This window comes from Mastigoproctus giganteus, chromosome 12, assembly GCF_048544385.1.
Source record: "Mastigoproctus giganteus isolate SK-2022 chromosome 12, ASM4854438v1, whole genome shotgun sequence".
In the NCBI taxonomy this organism is placed as follows: Eukaryota; Metazoa; Arthropoda; class Arachnida; order Uropygi; family Thelyphonidae; genus Mastigoproctus; species Mastigoproctus giganteus.
The window spans coordinates 164454458-164471000 of NC_143586.1; the positions used below are offsets into that span (position 1 = coordinate 164454458).

The following is a 16543-nucleotide window of genomic DNA, read 5'->3' on the forward strand; positions in this document are numbered from 1 at the left end:
AGAAACATGCCAATTAATCTCTGCCAAATTTAAGTTTTTGTAGGCATTAATTGCTTGAAACTTCAGCATTACTCCAGTGCAACAAATTAAGCAATATTTTACAAAAAAACACTTTGAAATTAACGAATGTCAATGAAAAAAAATCAGTTTCTATTAATTTTGCCTGTATATGTATTAAATATTATAAATATGAAATCATTCATATCCATTTTTTTTTTCCCAAGGTTCTTGTGACAGTCACTGTATAAAAATTTGGCATAGTTGAAATACAGAAACAATTACATTACATCACTTCTGCCCATTTTTTTTGCAACTGATTTTTATTCTTCTTGTGAACAGCCAGCCTTTCACTCGTATTATCACCTGAATGTCACTTGTCAGTTCCCCTGCCATTTTCATAGAATTTTAAAATGTTGTGAGCCATGGCTTTTTTTTTTTTTTTTACCCTCTCCCATTGAAGCATCAGTTTTACTGCCACGATGACACTACCTGTTACAATTATGTTCTGGCCTTTTTTTTGGGGTAATGTAGGATACTTTTGTGATATCTTTATAGACTGCAAATATCACTTGCAGATTAATCCTTCCTAAATTCATTAGGAAAGGAGAAAGTCACGAGGGACCAGTGTGTAGTATTCAGGCTAATATCATACATAAACCACAACTTGACCAGTTTACTGTTTGTGGTCACTAACTCTACTGGAATTTCTTTTATTTTCAATGATAATTCTCACATTGTTGAGTGGTGAACTTTGAGAAGCCTTTAGATAGTGAAAAACATGCCATTGTGATGAAAAGCAGTGTTTTGTACACAATGAAGTAAAATCAACATTATTGCCTACCCTCTCATCTTTCATGAAACAAAAAACAGTATAAGGGGTTAAAAAATGCAGTATATATGAGACTAAAGGCACTATTAAAAATGTACAAAAAGAATCAACTTATCCACAACCATTGGGTTACCAGAATTAAATATTACCTGCTGGCCTCTTTCAGAGGACCTGTTTTATCAATAGGTTAGTCTTAAATTGGCTTTCTTCTTTTATTATCATTGTGTTTTTAAACTATATATTTTTTTATTTATTTATTTTCTTTAGTTTATTTATTTATTTCATTCACATGTAAAACATATGTTCAGTTTTATGTTAATATTTATGCATGATTCTGCATGACTCAGGCAGGCATACTGCTGCAATGGAAGGACAAATCAATAAAATGAAAAAAAAAAAAAAAAAAAAAAACCAAGAGGAAGTATAAGTGTTAATTTCTTTTTAAACAATTTATACAAGCCAGGTTTTCTGCTTTACCTTGAATTCATCGCAGCAAAAGGTGAATACAGTAGTAATTGTATTATTCAACTTTTAGTGTGAATAATGAAATAATAACAATTTTTAGTGGAAAGGATGGGCTTGTTTTATTGAATAAAAGAACTGAGAGTTGCCATTTCTAAAATTAAACTATCCTTTTCATTGGACATTGCTACTGTCTAGTTCCCATGCTGTTCCATTATTCTTTGGTTACTACTGTAACCAGTGAATTTCAACAGTTAAATTATTTTAATTTATTATTCCCTTAAGGTATGTTAATCACTTGTTTTATTACATTTTATTGATTTAAAATTTCTACAGAATTAGAGTTAAAAAGAATAATGCTTCTGGAATAGATATTTTTATTGGCCTAGTAGTCCTTTTAGTTTATGGGAAAGCAATTATGCATAAGTTAAGTGCAAATGCATCATTAATACATAGCCAATTCTAAATTAGCAAAATATATAGGGAAAGCAATTTTTAAGTCAGAGGTGTCATCATATTAAAAGTTCAAAAGGAGGAAAAATTTTGAGAAACATTGCAATATAAGAAAATTACTTTTGTTACTATTCACCTTGAATTTTGTTGGCCAAGTGAATGAAATACCTTTTGAGTTAGTGTTTATCATTCTTCAATCCAACTCCTTTAGGTTAAAAGGATTCCATTAATTTTTTGAAATTTCTTAACTGTCACATTAAGGGTCAGTCTTCCATTCACAATTAACCATGTTTAATACATGTAATGCTGTTCAATGATATATACCAATGTTGTCAGTAGGTCTACAAATGTTGAGTTTATTTAATTTTATGCCGTTTTATCCATAGTTCAGTGGCTCTAGTTTTATATATTGGAGAACTTTGTACTGGATTAGAACAGTTATCAAGATTTAGTGTATTATCCAAAATGGAATTAAGTCTCTCTCTCTCTCTCTCTCTCTCTCTCTCTCTCTCTCTCTCTCTCTCTCTCTCTCTCTCTCTCTCTCTCTCTCTCTCTCTCTCTCTCTGTTATTGGCTAATTTGAGTTTTCTGATTTGCTTAGTCAAAATAAAATAGTTGGTTTTATTAATGTGCACAAATATGTACAGTCTTCAGATTTGTGTTTTTAATGGAAAAATTAAATGTTATTATGAGCTGAAGTTTGAAAGTTTTGTTTCTTATTTCTTTCAGACCTTCAGCTGGGCTGGAGAATTCATCTTTCTCCTCACTCTTAGGGAGACAGGAGACAACTGTAAAAGAGAGCACTCTTACTGCAAAAGATCCATGTCTTGAAAGTTCAAGAAGCAGCGTAAACATTAATGATCTGCCATTTGAGGTAAATTTTTCCTAGCACTGAATTTTTATATTATTTACTTTCATTTTAACAGGGCAACCCTCCCCCCCACCACTTTAAATAAGAAAATGTGGTAAAATAAAAGTACAGCCAACTTTGTTATTCATAAGCTGAGATTTTCCTATTCTAATGCAAAGCATGTGGTTATAAATAATGTTAAAAAGTTTTCATGCGGCTAAATTGACAATTCCTTTTTTCAGATCAGTCAGCAGAAGCACATAACACACCCTTCAACCAATATGAGCTTTTGTTTTTATACTTTATTTGATTAATAAAAGAAGCAATTTTTGATAAATGCTGAACACTAAATGCAATATTGGTGGCATTCTGCATTTATGTGCTGCAGAGTGCTGCCAATATGTTTATGCTCGTTGAATTTTCCTCTTCTATAGAAATGTGCAGATAATCCTGTCTTGTTCACATAAGATAGCATTATCTGCACAGGATATTAGTTTAAGGATTTGCGTAAAGAATATGTGAATTCTTAAACTGAAAAAGCAATTGTACAAGAGGATTCTCAAACTGATTTTTACTTCATTAAACCATAAGGAAAGTGGAATCTGTATTGTTTGCTAACCATTAATATAAGTGGCTTACTGATAGAAGCATATTGTTAAATATGTTAAATAAATTAATATATTTATCAGGTGTAAGCCAGATTGTAGAGAATTTGGTATTGAAATTAGTTAGACAAAAACCAGTTATAAAAGTTGGGATAAACAAGTAAAATTTAGATTGCAGACTAACCGAATTTACGTATCTAGGAACAGGAAGATGGAAGATTAGACATGGAAATAAACAACAGAATATATAGGCAGTGAAGTGTAGGAAGCCAGTTAAACCAAGTTAATTAAACTATTTCATTACATTAAATTATTCATTACATTCATGCAACAATATCCAGTGCTTCAGCTAAAATGTATATGATATATGGAGAGCCTATGTGATACATATGAAAAAACAAAAAAAAAAAATAATAATAATAATAATTGCCATATTTCTGTTATTCAGTTTGCCTGATTTAAATTTGGGAAGTGGCTTAACAAATAATTCTAAAAGAGAGAGGTATAAAATTTCATTAAAACCCATCCATTTAGAAGTTAATTATTATATGTAGGCAGATGTGATGAAGACAACACACACACACTTTACATATACATGTAACATGGCTAATTTTTAGCAACATTATATGTATCATCATTGGCCATTTTCAATCCATTGCAGGGTGAAGGCCTCCCAGCAACTTTTCAGTTCCCTCTATTTTGTGCAATGGCCATCCATACGTTTCAGACAAATTGAGATGTTGCTTCAAACAAATTGGGATATTGCTGAGTATGTGACTATATTTCCTGAATACTATCCATCCAAGATTTATTCTTCTCTTGATTTTCAGCCATTTATCATTATTACAGATAATGACTTGTCCAAGATAAATATATGAATCCGCCTTTTCAATGATTATATCTCTTTCTGTGGCATACTTGCTCATCTTTAGTCCAAAATCCTTACTAACTGTATATAATTGATTAATATTTTCCTCTAATTCTTTGTGATCATGGTTTACGATCATACTGTCATCTGCAAATCATAAATGGTTTAGGTACTCTCCATTCACGTTGACCCCTTTCTGTGACCAGTCAGTCGGCGCCTCCGTAGCCAGGTGGGCAGAAGCAGCAGTGCGTAGCACATGCTTCTTGATTAGACCGGGGTTCGAGCCCGTGACCACCAAATACGGAGGATGCGGAACGGTCAGGAATGACCACCGCATATCCCCAGAGAAATATGGCCTTAGTTGCTAATAATGCTCCTAAAAACCAAATAACAACAACAACTGTGACCAGTCCAATCTTCTGAAAGCTTCTTCAAGCGCAGCAGTAAACAACTTTGGAGATATTGTCTCCCCTTGTCGAATTCCTTTCTCAATTTTAAATTTGTTAGTCTTTGTCTAGTCTAATAAAGGAGATAGTGTTCTCATATATTTTCTTCAAAATTCTAATGTATGGGATGTCTATGCTGTCTTTCCAGTACCAGAAACATTGTCTTATGCTTTGTGGAGTCAGATGTGTTTCATAATCCACAAATGCTAGGCATAATGGCATTTTATATTCATTTGCTTTCTCCATCAGCTGTGATATTGCGTGAAGGTGATCCATAGTTGAGAATCCTGTCTTAAAGCCAGCTCGCTCTTTCTGTTTATTTTCTATGGAGAAATTCAGTTGAATTTCTCCCTAGTACATTATTAAAAGCAAAATGTCACAATCTCATTATTATAATTATTTCTCAGGGTGAATAGTAAATTTTTTTGTTGTCCTTTGTGAAAGTACTTTTCCCCCTTAGGAAAATGGAAACCCAGAATATGGATGTGTTCCTCAGGGGAAAAAAAAAAAAAAAAAAAAGATATTCTGGCAACATTTATTATCATTTGTTCATAAGTAGCAAATTGAAGTGTTATTTACATTTTAATCACTAGTACTATCTTTTAGTCAATATAAATGTTTATAAATGTGAATAAATTCAGTTGTTAGTCTTTAATATTTATTGAAATGTTGATTTCCAAAACTTTTCAACCATTAGGTATACCTCTCTAAAATCCAGAATGGTGTATCTCTCTCTCTCTCTCTCTCTCTCTCTCTCTCTCTTGCTTTCTCCCCCTCCCCACACAAGGGTGCTGGATTTTAGAGTGTTTACTGTATATAGGTAGAGTGTGGTCATGATTACTCCCATAATTTTATTTTTCAAACAAAGTTATTGTAGATTTCAAATAAATATGGTATTGAATTCCAGCTGTTATGGAGTACTGATATTAGCAATAATAACTTTTTAAAGATATTACAACACATTGCTCGATTCCTGGATAGTTTTAGCCTTTGCAACCTATCTCTAACATCTCGCTTGTTGAGGGAAGTTTGCCGTTCTTTGCTAGAAGAGAGAGGAATTGTTGTTTTGCAGTGGGAATGTAAGGAGGAGTTAGGCAAGCATGTATGGAGAGTGGCTTACAAGGTATGTAAATAACTAATGTAATAACACTATGTAACAAATTTTTAAAAAAGATCTGTTTACCAGTTTGTTAAAAGTGTGTTTCTTTATAAATTTGGGTGTACAGTCAGTCCTCGTATAGCACGATAGTTATACCTAGAAACCCTCGTGCAATGCAAAATTGTGCAATATAAACAACAGGCCCTATGGGAAAAATAGGGTCAGGCGCCAACCACCCAAGATTGAACACACATCTGTAATCAAAACATTACCAAACGTATTTTATTACGACTATTAATAAAATATTGCTAATGCTTTTGCTTCTGTCGTAAGCAAACTTGTTTTTTGTTTGATTTTCTATCCAAACAGATGACAGCCGTTCCATCTCTTCCAATTCTTTGTGTCTTAATCTAATGGATTTTAATTACACTTTGAGTTGTTCCTGCTATAAAAGTTGTTTTTATTTTCGCTGCATTCTTTGTAATTCTCGGCATTGCCTCATTTAGGCCTGTAGCACGTGCAATATCACATGGTCTTTCATTTCGCTCAAAGCATTTCACAATTTCATATTTTTTCTCTATCGACAGAAGCGGACTGGCCATAAGCCTTATGGGGGAAACCACGGTGGGCCGGAGGCCGGTGTGATTTTGGCCATAAACTGGAGTATGAGGCCACTACAAATTTTCCCGGGTAAGAATTTTTGACCAGTCCGCCTCTGTTTATCAATATTGCTTTTCTTTTTCTCTCTGAAGGTATAGTGTCTTCACCAGGATGCTTCCTTTTCACACCTTAAGTATTTTACTCATTTTTAGGGAATAAAGCACAATTACAAAATGAGGAAGCACACCTGATACACATAAACAAAGCTGTGCGCATGTAGCAACTGAATAAGCAACACCGTAAAGGCAAAGACAACTCTACCTCACTAGCTCACATTTCTGTGGGTTACTACCATAAAACAATAAAAACAATTTCCAGTTGCATTCCTGCTAGTGGAATCTGTTATAAACTGGTAGTAAACTCGATCTAATTGCATTTGCGATAATACCAATAGCTGGAATTTTACGTTATTATGGCAAAATGCATTTCCCCTTCACTGATATAAAAAACATAAATACATTTTCAGAATCTTCTCTTCATTCCTATCGTGTTGCGTTCAGTTGGGGTGATTCCGGTCCGACTGCCATTTCTTGTAAACACAAAGGTGAATCGTGCATAAGCGAATTCGGTTTGTGTTATGTACGATATTGTTCCCCTATTTATAAATCGTGTATGATTGAATTCACGTAGTGTAAACACGTGTTATACGAGGACTGACTGTACTGATCCTGAATATGAAATTAGGTTTTGCATAGCACCAATGTTTTTTCCAGAAATGAAATAAAAGTAAATATGCAATAATACTATATTAGATTTATTAATAATGTACAGAACAGAGTATTGATCTTTGCTCATAGTAAACAACTGAAAAGTAGAAACCATTCTTGAGTTAATGGGAAAAAAAAAAAAAAAATATATATATATATATATATATATATATATATATATGAAATACAACAGGTGACACTAATCTAGCTCCTGTAATGATTAAGCTCGTTTATTAAAAATGTTACAAGTTAATTTAACACACTTGATAGAAAATCTGGTGACAGTTTGAGAAGTTACTATAATAACAATGTAATAATCTAATAATAATGTAGTAATAAAGGGTGATTTCAAATTAAGTATACACGTTTTAACAGTCCATTTGTGAATTTGATAATAAATTTAAATACTTTTTTTTATTTAATAGCTGAATTACATGTTTGGGAGCTATTGGGTGGAGTGGGGGAGAACATACACGACGTTCAATATGTCCTCCGACATAACGTATGCATAAATGACATCTTTTTATTCAATACTCCTTCAAAAGGTCTTTCGAGTATCCCCATGCAAAAGAAAAAAAATATATATGTATATAAGAGACTGAGTTCTGGAGACCTTGAAGTATTCAGACACCCCCCCCCCCCCCGCGACCTATGCATTGATCATGAAATTACCTGTACAGATAGTCATGGACTGCAGTATGAAAATGTGGCAGTATGCCGTCATATTTAAGAAACACTATCATATTTGAAAACATGCTTTTCACATTGGTACTGCATAATTCCTTAACATTTCAAGATAATTTCCCTTAGTTGCAGTGCCATTGAATCTGTACTTACTTACTTGACAGCATTAGGTCATTGTAGAATCTTGACCTTCTCAGTGGTTTTCCTCTAGCTGTCTCTTTCCCTGGCCATTGTTCCACCCTAAGTTGTTGTAGGTCGTTCTCCATGTCATTCACCCAGCTCCACGCCTGGTTGCCCTTCCATTGCTTTCCTTGGCCATCTGTTTTCCTCCATTCGTATCACTTGGTCTGCCCATCTAAGTCTTAAGCACTTTATCATATCCAGTTCTCTATACAGTTCCTTCAGCTCTTGGTTTGTCCTTATTTTCCTGTCTTCCCTGACTTTTACGGGGCCAAAGATTTACCTTAATATCTTCCTTTCCCACACATTTAAAGATTTTTTGTGCTTCTTTTTAAGCAGCCATGTTTCACTAACATAAGTCATGACAGGTTGTACCACCGTTTTGTATAACAGTAATTTCTTTCTTCTAGAGAGCACTTTTGATTGAAAGTGTTTCTGCAGGGAAAAATAGCATATATTACCAGCATGAAGACAAGCCTGAATTTCTGGGGTGTTACTACTATCATGTTGAATCATAGCTTCCAGATATTTGAAGGATTCTGTTCTATTGAAACTATGCTTCGCTATTTGCCAGATCTGTTGGGTACTTTGTCTCTCCCTCCCACCTGTAATCATAAACTTTGTTTTATTTTCATTTACTTTCAAACCAACCCTTTCTACGTCTTTCTCCAACTCTTAAAAAGCTGTCCTCAGAATATGTTGGTTTCTTGCAGTCATCACTACATCTGCATAGGCTAAGTGCTGGTAGAGTCTGTTATATATATGAGCCCATTGGAGGTGGTGGCAGCCAATACTTTCCTTATAACCCTCTCCAATACCAAGTTAAAAAGGACTGGTAACAAAGGGTCTCCTTGTATCAGCCCTCTCCTCACTTTGAAGGACTCAGAGAAATTATTTTGCACATTAACCTTGCACTTACTTTTTTCCAGGGCGCCTCCGTAGCCAGGTGGGAAGGAGCAGCAGTGCGTAGCACACGCTTCTTGATTAGACCGGGGTTCGAACCCGTCACCACCAAATACGGACGATGCGGAAAGGTCAGGGAATGACCACCGCATATCCCGGAGCAATATGGCCTTAGTTGCTAATGCTCCTAAAAATGAAAATAACAACAACTTTCTTCCAGCATGATCTTCGTCAACGTTTACAAGCTTTTTTCGTATGTCCAGGCTTCCCCTCATTTTCAATATTATTCACTTTATTCACACTATCATGTCATGCTGAAATCAATAAAGAGATGGTGCAGATCTACGTTATATTCGTAGCACTTCTCCAAGATCTGTCTGGTGGAAATATGGTCAACAGTTGACCTGCACAGAACCCACTTTGATATTTACTAACTATTCCTTCTGCTAGTCTTGATATTTTTCTAGTCAGAATGAAGGATAAAATCTTATATGTTGCACTAAGTAGGATAACTCCTCTGTAATTCCCACAAATTAGTTTCTCTCTCTTGTGGATTGAGATGATTACTGCTGTCTGTCTTCCAGTCATTTGGCAATTCTTCTTTTTCCCATATGTCCAGTATAAGTTGATGTAATTTTTGAATCAGTTTCTCGCCACCTGCCTTTATGAGATCTGCTGGGATATTATCTTCTCAGGGTGCTTTGTTATTTTTAGACCTTTGAACTACATCCCATTCCTCTTCTATTGTTGGGCCCAAGATACCTTCAACATTATCTGCTTCTTTCTCTTTTACAGTTTCTTCTGAGCGTGCCTGTTCTCTATTAAGTAAGGAATTAAAATGCTCCTTCCAAACTTCTGGATCTCTGCCACCCCCAGCCCCGAGTGCCAAGCGATAGTGTCCAAGCGATTTTCCTAAGTGATATATAGTGCTCTTTCTAAGTGATTTCGTTATATTTTCTTTCCAGTGCTTTCCTCATCCTTATTTCTTTATAAGTGGTTCTGTACTTAACAGATCCTAAGTAAGAACCCAGAAAGGAAAATTACCTTTCTTTTCCTAGTATATTTATTAATTTTCGCACTAACAAACTAACCTCTCCAACCGCTTGGCCACTAGGTGGCACCGCTCCTGCCTCCACGTGGCGGGGCTGGAAGTCTGGGAGAAGAAATCCACTCTCCCAGGGCTAAAAGGAGCAACGATGGACAAAAATAAACAATCCTCGTGTGGATCTTATGATTCAGAACTGGACAAACATAATCCAGATCATGACGACACAAATGTATCCCATGCTAAGAGACAAAAAAAAGAAGGAATGGATAAGACCACACCACTCTTTCTAATACTACACTCCTCCACCGACCAACCATTGAGTAAGCTGTCCCCATTTTTGATACAGAAATGTCTCGAAAATGTGGCTGGCCCTCCAAAAATGGTTCGGCGATTAAGATCCGGAGATTTATTGATCGAAATGACAGAACATAGACATGCTGAGAGGCTATTGAAAATATCTACTTTCGGTGGAATTCCCACGAAGGTTACCCCACATGCCACCTTAAACTCCTCTAAAGGGGTAATATCAGAGTGGGATCTATTAAACGTATCAGAGGATGAACTTGTGCATGAACTAAGAGATCAAAACGTGGTACAAGCCAAAAGAATTGTTATTAAAAGAGATGGAGAACCTGCTCCCACACGGACGGTGATTCTAACATTCGAAACACCAAATCTACCTACTTATATTAAAGCTGGTTATCTTAGATGCCAAGTAAGACCATACATTCCAAATCCGGTCCGGTGCTTTAAGTGCCAAAAATTTGGTCATTCCCAAGCTGTCTGCAGAAGCGTAGCCACTTGTGCTAATTGCGGATCAAAAGAGCATACACACACAAACTGTAACACTGAAGTGCAAATTTGTCCTAACTGCCATGGTAACCACTCTGCCTTCTCTAAGGAATGCCCTCAATGGAAAAGAGAAAAGAATATTCAAAAATATAAGATTGAGCAGAAAGTATCCTATCAAGAAGCTAAAAAACATTTTGCAGTACCTGCTAAGTCACCTACATACGCTTCAGTTACCCAACGGCTATGCTCAGTAGAAACTCAGACAGATTGCTCAGTCCCTCCAAATATCTCAATATCTGGTTGGGCTAAATCGCTCCTCTCCTCATCAAAGGAAAAACCTATTCCTAAATATGCTACTCGAGAAGCAAATACTCCTGTAACAATACCTCCGGATAAGAAGCCTAATGAGAAACCAAATGAACAAGCCAAGACCCCTGCTAACACTACTAAATTTATATCCGATACCATGGATATTGATGAAAAGATAGATGAAGATGACTCAATTCTTGAGATTCATCCAGAGGATGACATTGACACCGGTAGGCCAGTCTTCCCAAAAAAAGAAAAGGCAAAAGTAGACAAGCGCAAACAAAAAAATCCGCCGTAAGAAACCAAACCCTCCTTTTAAAACCAAACAATGCAGACAGTGATTCAATGGAATTGTCACGGATTTCGTGCTAATTTAGATGACCTCTACGATCTGCTAAGTGAATATAAGCCCGTCGCAGCATGCATACAAGAAACAAACCTGACGAATGCAGTATCTATAACAGTTAAACGCTTCACCATGTATAGAAAAGATAGAAACTGCTCTAATGCAGCACACGGAGGAGTAGCACTGTTAGTAAACTCTTCAATTCCCTCCAGACCTGTTCCCTTGCAAACACCGTTGGAGGCAGTTGCAGCCCGTATCACCATTGGCATAACGATAACATTAGTCTCATTGTATCTGTCACCAAACCACGCTTTCACCCTTGCTGATTTAGATGACCTAGTAGGACAAATACCCGCTCCTTTCTGTATTCTGGGTGACTGGAATGGCCATAACCCTCTATGGGGTTCTCAACAACTTGACTGCAGAGGGAAAATAATTGAGAAATTCTTGGATAAACACAATCTAACTATTTTAAACACAGGTGATCACACATATGTTCATGTACCATCTGGCTCAAGCTCTGCCATTGACCTAACAGTATGTTCTCCAACAATATTTCCTCTCATAGACTGGACAGTTACTGACAACCCTCTTGGTAGTGATCACTTTCCGATCATCTGTAATTTCTGTACAAGTTCTCCTCCGATCAACAGAATTAGAACAATTTGGAAATTTGACAAGGCCAACTGGGCTAAATATCAAGAAATAGCTCATTTAGATTCCACTATCATTACTACTGACAAGATCGATTCTGCAGTAAGCTATATCACAGAACAAATAATGACAGCAGCTGAATCCGCTATCCCGAAATCATCATTTAAAATCCGACTCCATCCAAAAATGTGGTGGAACGAAGCATGTAGCATTGCTAAAAGAGAAAGAAATAAATCCTGGAATCAGTTTAGAAAACATCCAACCACAGCCAGCCTCCTACAGTTTAAAAGAGCAAGGGCTAAGGCTCGTTATATAAGACGGATAAGTAAAAAAGAAGCATGGGCACGCTATGCTGCCACAATAAACAGATTCACAGATACTGCTACAGTCTGGAAAAAAATCAAACGTATCAATGGCAAATACCCACTTGTCACTTCCCCAATTCTATTTCTGAAAGGAAAGGAAATTTCTGAACCCGAAGAACTTGCTAATGCATTTGGCTCGTCTTTTGAATCACTCTCAGCCGTTTCCGCTTATGAACCAGCCTTTCAGATCCTAAAACGTGATACTGAAAAGTATAAACTGAATTTTAATACCGCTCTCCAACATTCATACAATCTGCCATTGACCATGACTGAATTGCTTAATGCGCTCACAAAAGTAAAAAATAGTGCTCCAGGTCCTGATGGAATTTATTACTCAATGATTTCCCATTTAAGTGAAAGATCATTAAGTGCTCTCTTACTACTCTATAATAGAATTTTCTTAGAGGAATATTACCCCACCAGCTGGTGCCATTCTTATGTGCTAGCCTTCCCGAAACCAGGAAAAGACCACACAGATCCAACAAACTATCGACCTATCTCCTTAACAAGTTGCCTGGGAAAAACAATGGAAAAAATACTTAACACCCGACTAACGTGGTATTTGGAGACTCAAAACATTCTGAGTCCAAGCCAGTATGGTTTTCGGAGAAGTAGATCGACGCTCGATCTCATTATCAAAGCAGAAGCAAATATTCGGAACGCCTTTCTAAGAAATGAGCACTTTGTTATGATATGCATTGACATCGAGAAAGCATTTGATACAACTTGGCGTTATGGGATTCTTCGGGACTTACATAAATCTGGTCTTCGGGGTCATCTCCCGAGATTCATTCAGAACTTCCTATCTAACAGATCCTTCCAAGTCCTCTACCACTCGTCACTTTCTGGCATATATGTTCAAGAAGAGGGAGTTCCCCAGGGCTCAGTGCTGAGTGCAACACTTTTTGCCATCAGGATCGATTCTATAACTAATAGTATACCTAACACAGTTGATGCATACCTGTATGCTGATGACCTTGCCATCTCATGTCATTCTCAAAATATGCGACTCATTGAGAGACAACTACAAGTCACCATTAATAGAATAGTCTCTTGGGCCGAAAACAACTGCAGTACACTTCTGTCGTAAACGTACATTGCATCCTGATCCAAACCTCCAGTTAGACTCCCATTGTATTACATTTCAACCAAGCACTCGTTTTCTTGGTATAATACTTGATAAAAAACTAAACTTCCTTGAACATATAAAATATATTCGTACCAGCTGTCTTAAGAAACTAAATATTCTCAGAGTAATCTCCTCTATGTCATGGGGTGCAGATCGGTACATGTTGCTACATTTATACCGCTCATTAATTAGATCCCGCTTAGACTATGCATCTCCTGCATACGCCTCAGCCAGGCCAAGTGTACTGAAATGGCTTGATCCCATTCATCATAGTGCACTTCGAATAGCACTGGGTGCCTTTCGTACATCTCCCATATTAAGTCTATATACGGAAGCCAATGAACCGCCGCTAGACCTTCGGCGACAAATTCTTCTCCTAAATTATGCCGCAAAAATCAGCAGCTTTCCACATCATCCGATATGGCAATATCTCTTCAGACCAAAATGGGAAAACCTCTATCGTACTAAATCACGTCTCAACAAACCATCTGGCATTAGGCTTCAAGCTCTAAACACTAGCTGGGGACTCAACATGAATAACATAATGCAGGATACTAGCATGCAAATCCAGCCATGGCAAATACCCACGATAGATATTGAAAAATGCTATCAGAAATGGGGAAAGAATAATCTTCCAGATATTAACATCAGACAATTACATCTGGCCCACTCAGTTCAGTTTAGCAGTTACGTGCAGCTATATACAGATGGATCCAAGACTGCTAGTAAAGTTGGTACAGCTGTAGTCTTGCCAGATGCTATCATCGCCAAACAGCTCCCCTCAGAATGTAGTAATTATACTGCGGAGTTGTATGGTATTTTACTAGCCCTGGAGAAAATAAAAGAAGCCTCATATACTCAATCCATAATATATACCGATTCATTAAGTGCCGTGAATTGTATGCAATGTAAACGCCCCAACAGTCATCCTCTGGTACAACAAATCTGGACTCAGTTAATGGCAATTCATGCACGTGGTCACCGCATAATTTTTTGTTGGATTCCTGGTCACTCTGGAATCCCAGGAAATGAACAGGCAGATTTAGCCGCCAAAAATGCTTCAAATCCTATTTCTTCCAATTTCAGGACACCTTATGTTGACTTTAAATCCATTATACAGCAGACCTCTAAAGAACAGTGGAAACATATATGGGAAAAAGAAATAAATAATAAACTTTTTGAAATAAAGAAAGAACCCAAACAGTGGCGATCCAGTCTAAGGGAAAATAGAAAAGAAGAAACTGTACTAGCGCGACTGCGCATTGGTCACACATACCTCACTCACAGTTATTTATTAAGAAAGGAAGATGCCCCACAATGCAGTAACTGTTCATGTCCACTCACTGTAAAGCATATCATTATTGAATGCCCAATATATATAAGAGAACGAAAAACTGCTTTCTCCTTACTTTTCAAAAATTGCAATCAATTAACACTACGTAATGTTCTAGAAGATCGTCAAAATATGGATGACGTATTTATTTTCCTAAAATTGATTGATAAATATCACCTTGTTTAAATTTTTATCAGAATCAGCCTCAACAACAAAGATATACTAGTTAGAAATCAGTGCATTATAGCCACAGTTGCTGATGCACCAACAAACCTAACAACAACAACTGCCACCCCCCCCCCCACATATGAGAGGAAATTCCCATCCATACATATATCTCTGGCAGGGTAACACATTTCTGCAAGGTGAGGTGAGAGTTTTCACTAGCCCAGTAAACACAGTTGTGACGATTTAAATATCCATTCCGTTTGATGTCCATTTAATTTGAATATCGCGTTATCTGACCATACAGTTACCTTTTAAAGAGCTGAATCCATCATTTTAAGAAAATATTGCTCACAAAATTGTGTTCATTGATATGGATATTAGTTATCTTCAGTAATTGGTCTAAAATGTTTCAGATTTGTCTTTTAAGATTCTTGCCATCCCTAGATGTGTGGTTTTCAGTTAGTGGGTTGCAACTCTGAGTATCTTGAAGGTCATCCTCCAGTACGAAAAATGGGCTTGATGGTCTTCAAGTAAGTACCATAACAAATCAAAATGCACAAGGGGATTGTGGAAGAACGATTGCTGATTTCAGTATTCAAGAAGGGGGGGGGGATCACGAGAAGCAAAAGTTGAAAAATACAGCCTTTAGATGTTTTGAATTGTTTTCTTATTAACATACTAATTATCAGCAATTTAATACTGGTTAATTTGCAAGTAAAAACCTAAGTACTATCCAGTGAATATTGACAATTGCTGCAACTTATTTAGCAAAAATATATGGTGTATAGCAGTATGAGCATTTAAAAAAATAAAAATAAGTTTCACTCTCACATTACTTTTTGATTTTATCCTTAATTAAACTTCAGCTTTTTTGCAATGAACTGCTTCTTTTTTTTTTGTTTGTTATTATTTTGATTAAATTTTAATTTCATTTGTTTAGAATTTTTGTTTTTGTGTTTTTCAGCGTTGGTTTTTCAGTACAGCTTTTGCTCCTATTCAGCGTTGGTATTATGAAGATAGTCAGAACATGTCAAACCACTTACAGTCTTGCTTTTATTTTCACCGCAACGTTAAGACTGAACCTTTCTTTTTCCCAATGGGTGCAAAGCGTAATAATGTGCTATATCAGAAACTTAAGGATGGAATAGGACAATCTTTGCCTGGAATATGTGAAAATATTATTACTAAACTTTGATTGTTAAAATCAATAGTGCATTATAATTGAAATATTTAAAACATATATAATATTCTCTGAAACCTGTAATGTGTACAGGCTAGAGATAAGTTGTCTCTTTTACTTGAAAGAAGAAGATAACTGATGGAAAGGGTATTTCCGTTATGACATTCATTTACCCTGTAACATCTGAGATATTTATAATTATCTTAATAATATTTTACTTAATCTTTTTGTACGTTTTAATATGAGCAGTATTTATTCATGCATTAAAAAATTATGATAATGTTAATATTGAGACAAAAAGGATAAAATTCTCAAAAAAAAAAGATGATTTTCATATTTTGATGTAAGAGTAATACCAGTGAGTATTTCCATACTGTATGGAAATATTAACAGTAATATTTACTTTCAGAAAAATAAAAATAACACTGTAACATGAAAAGTAACCAATAAAAATGAACAAGCTATTTTCTTTTT

The 16543-nt window shown here is 36.0% G+C and overlaps 1 protein-coding gene across 2 annotated transcripts in view; it reads left to right on the forward strand.

Moving 5' to 3' along the window:
* Window positions 1-16099, forward strand: part of LOC150077567 (F-box only protein 30-like) — an 87018-nt gene extending 70919 nt beyond the window's left edge. For both annotated transcript variants that reach the window (XM_090386128.1, XM_090386129.1), the window contains 3 exons: window positions 2473-2617; window positions 5462-5635; window positions 15854-16099. In XM_090386128.1, coding sequence (XP_090242254.1) covers window positions 2473-2617; window positions 5462-5635; window positions 15854-16084 — 550 coding nt within the window. In that variant the 3' untranslated portion in view covers window positions 16085-16099. The remainder of the gene's footprint in view (window positions 1-2472; window positions 2618-5461; window positions 5636-15853) is intronic.
* Window positions 16100-16543: the final 444 nt, after the last annotated feature.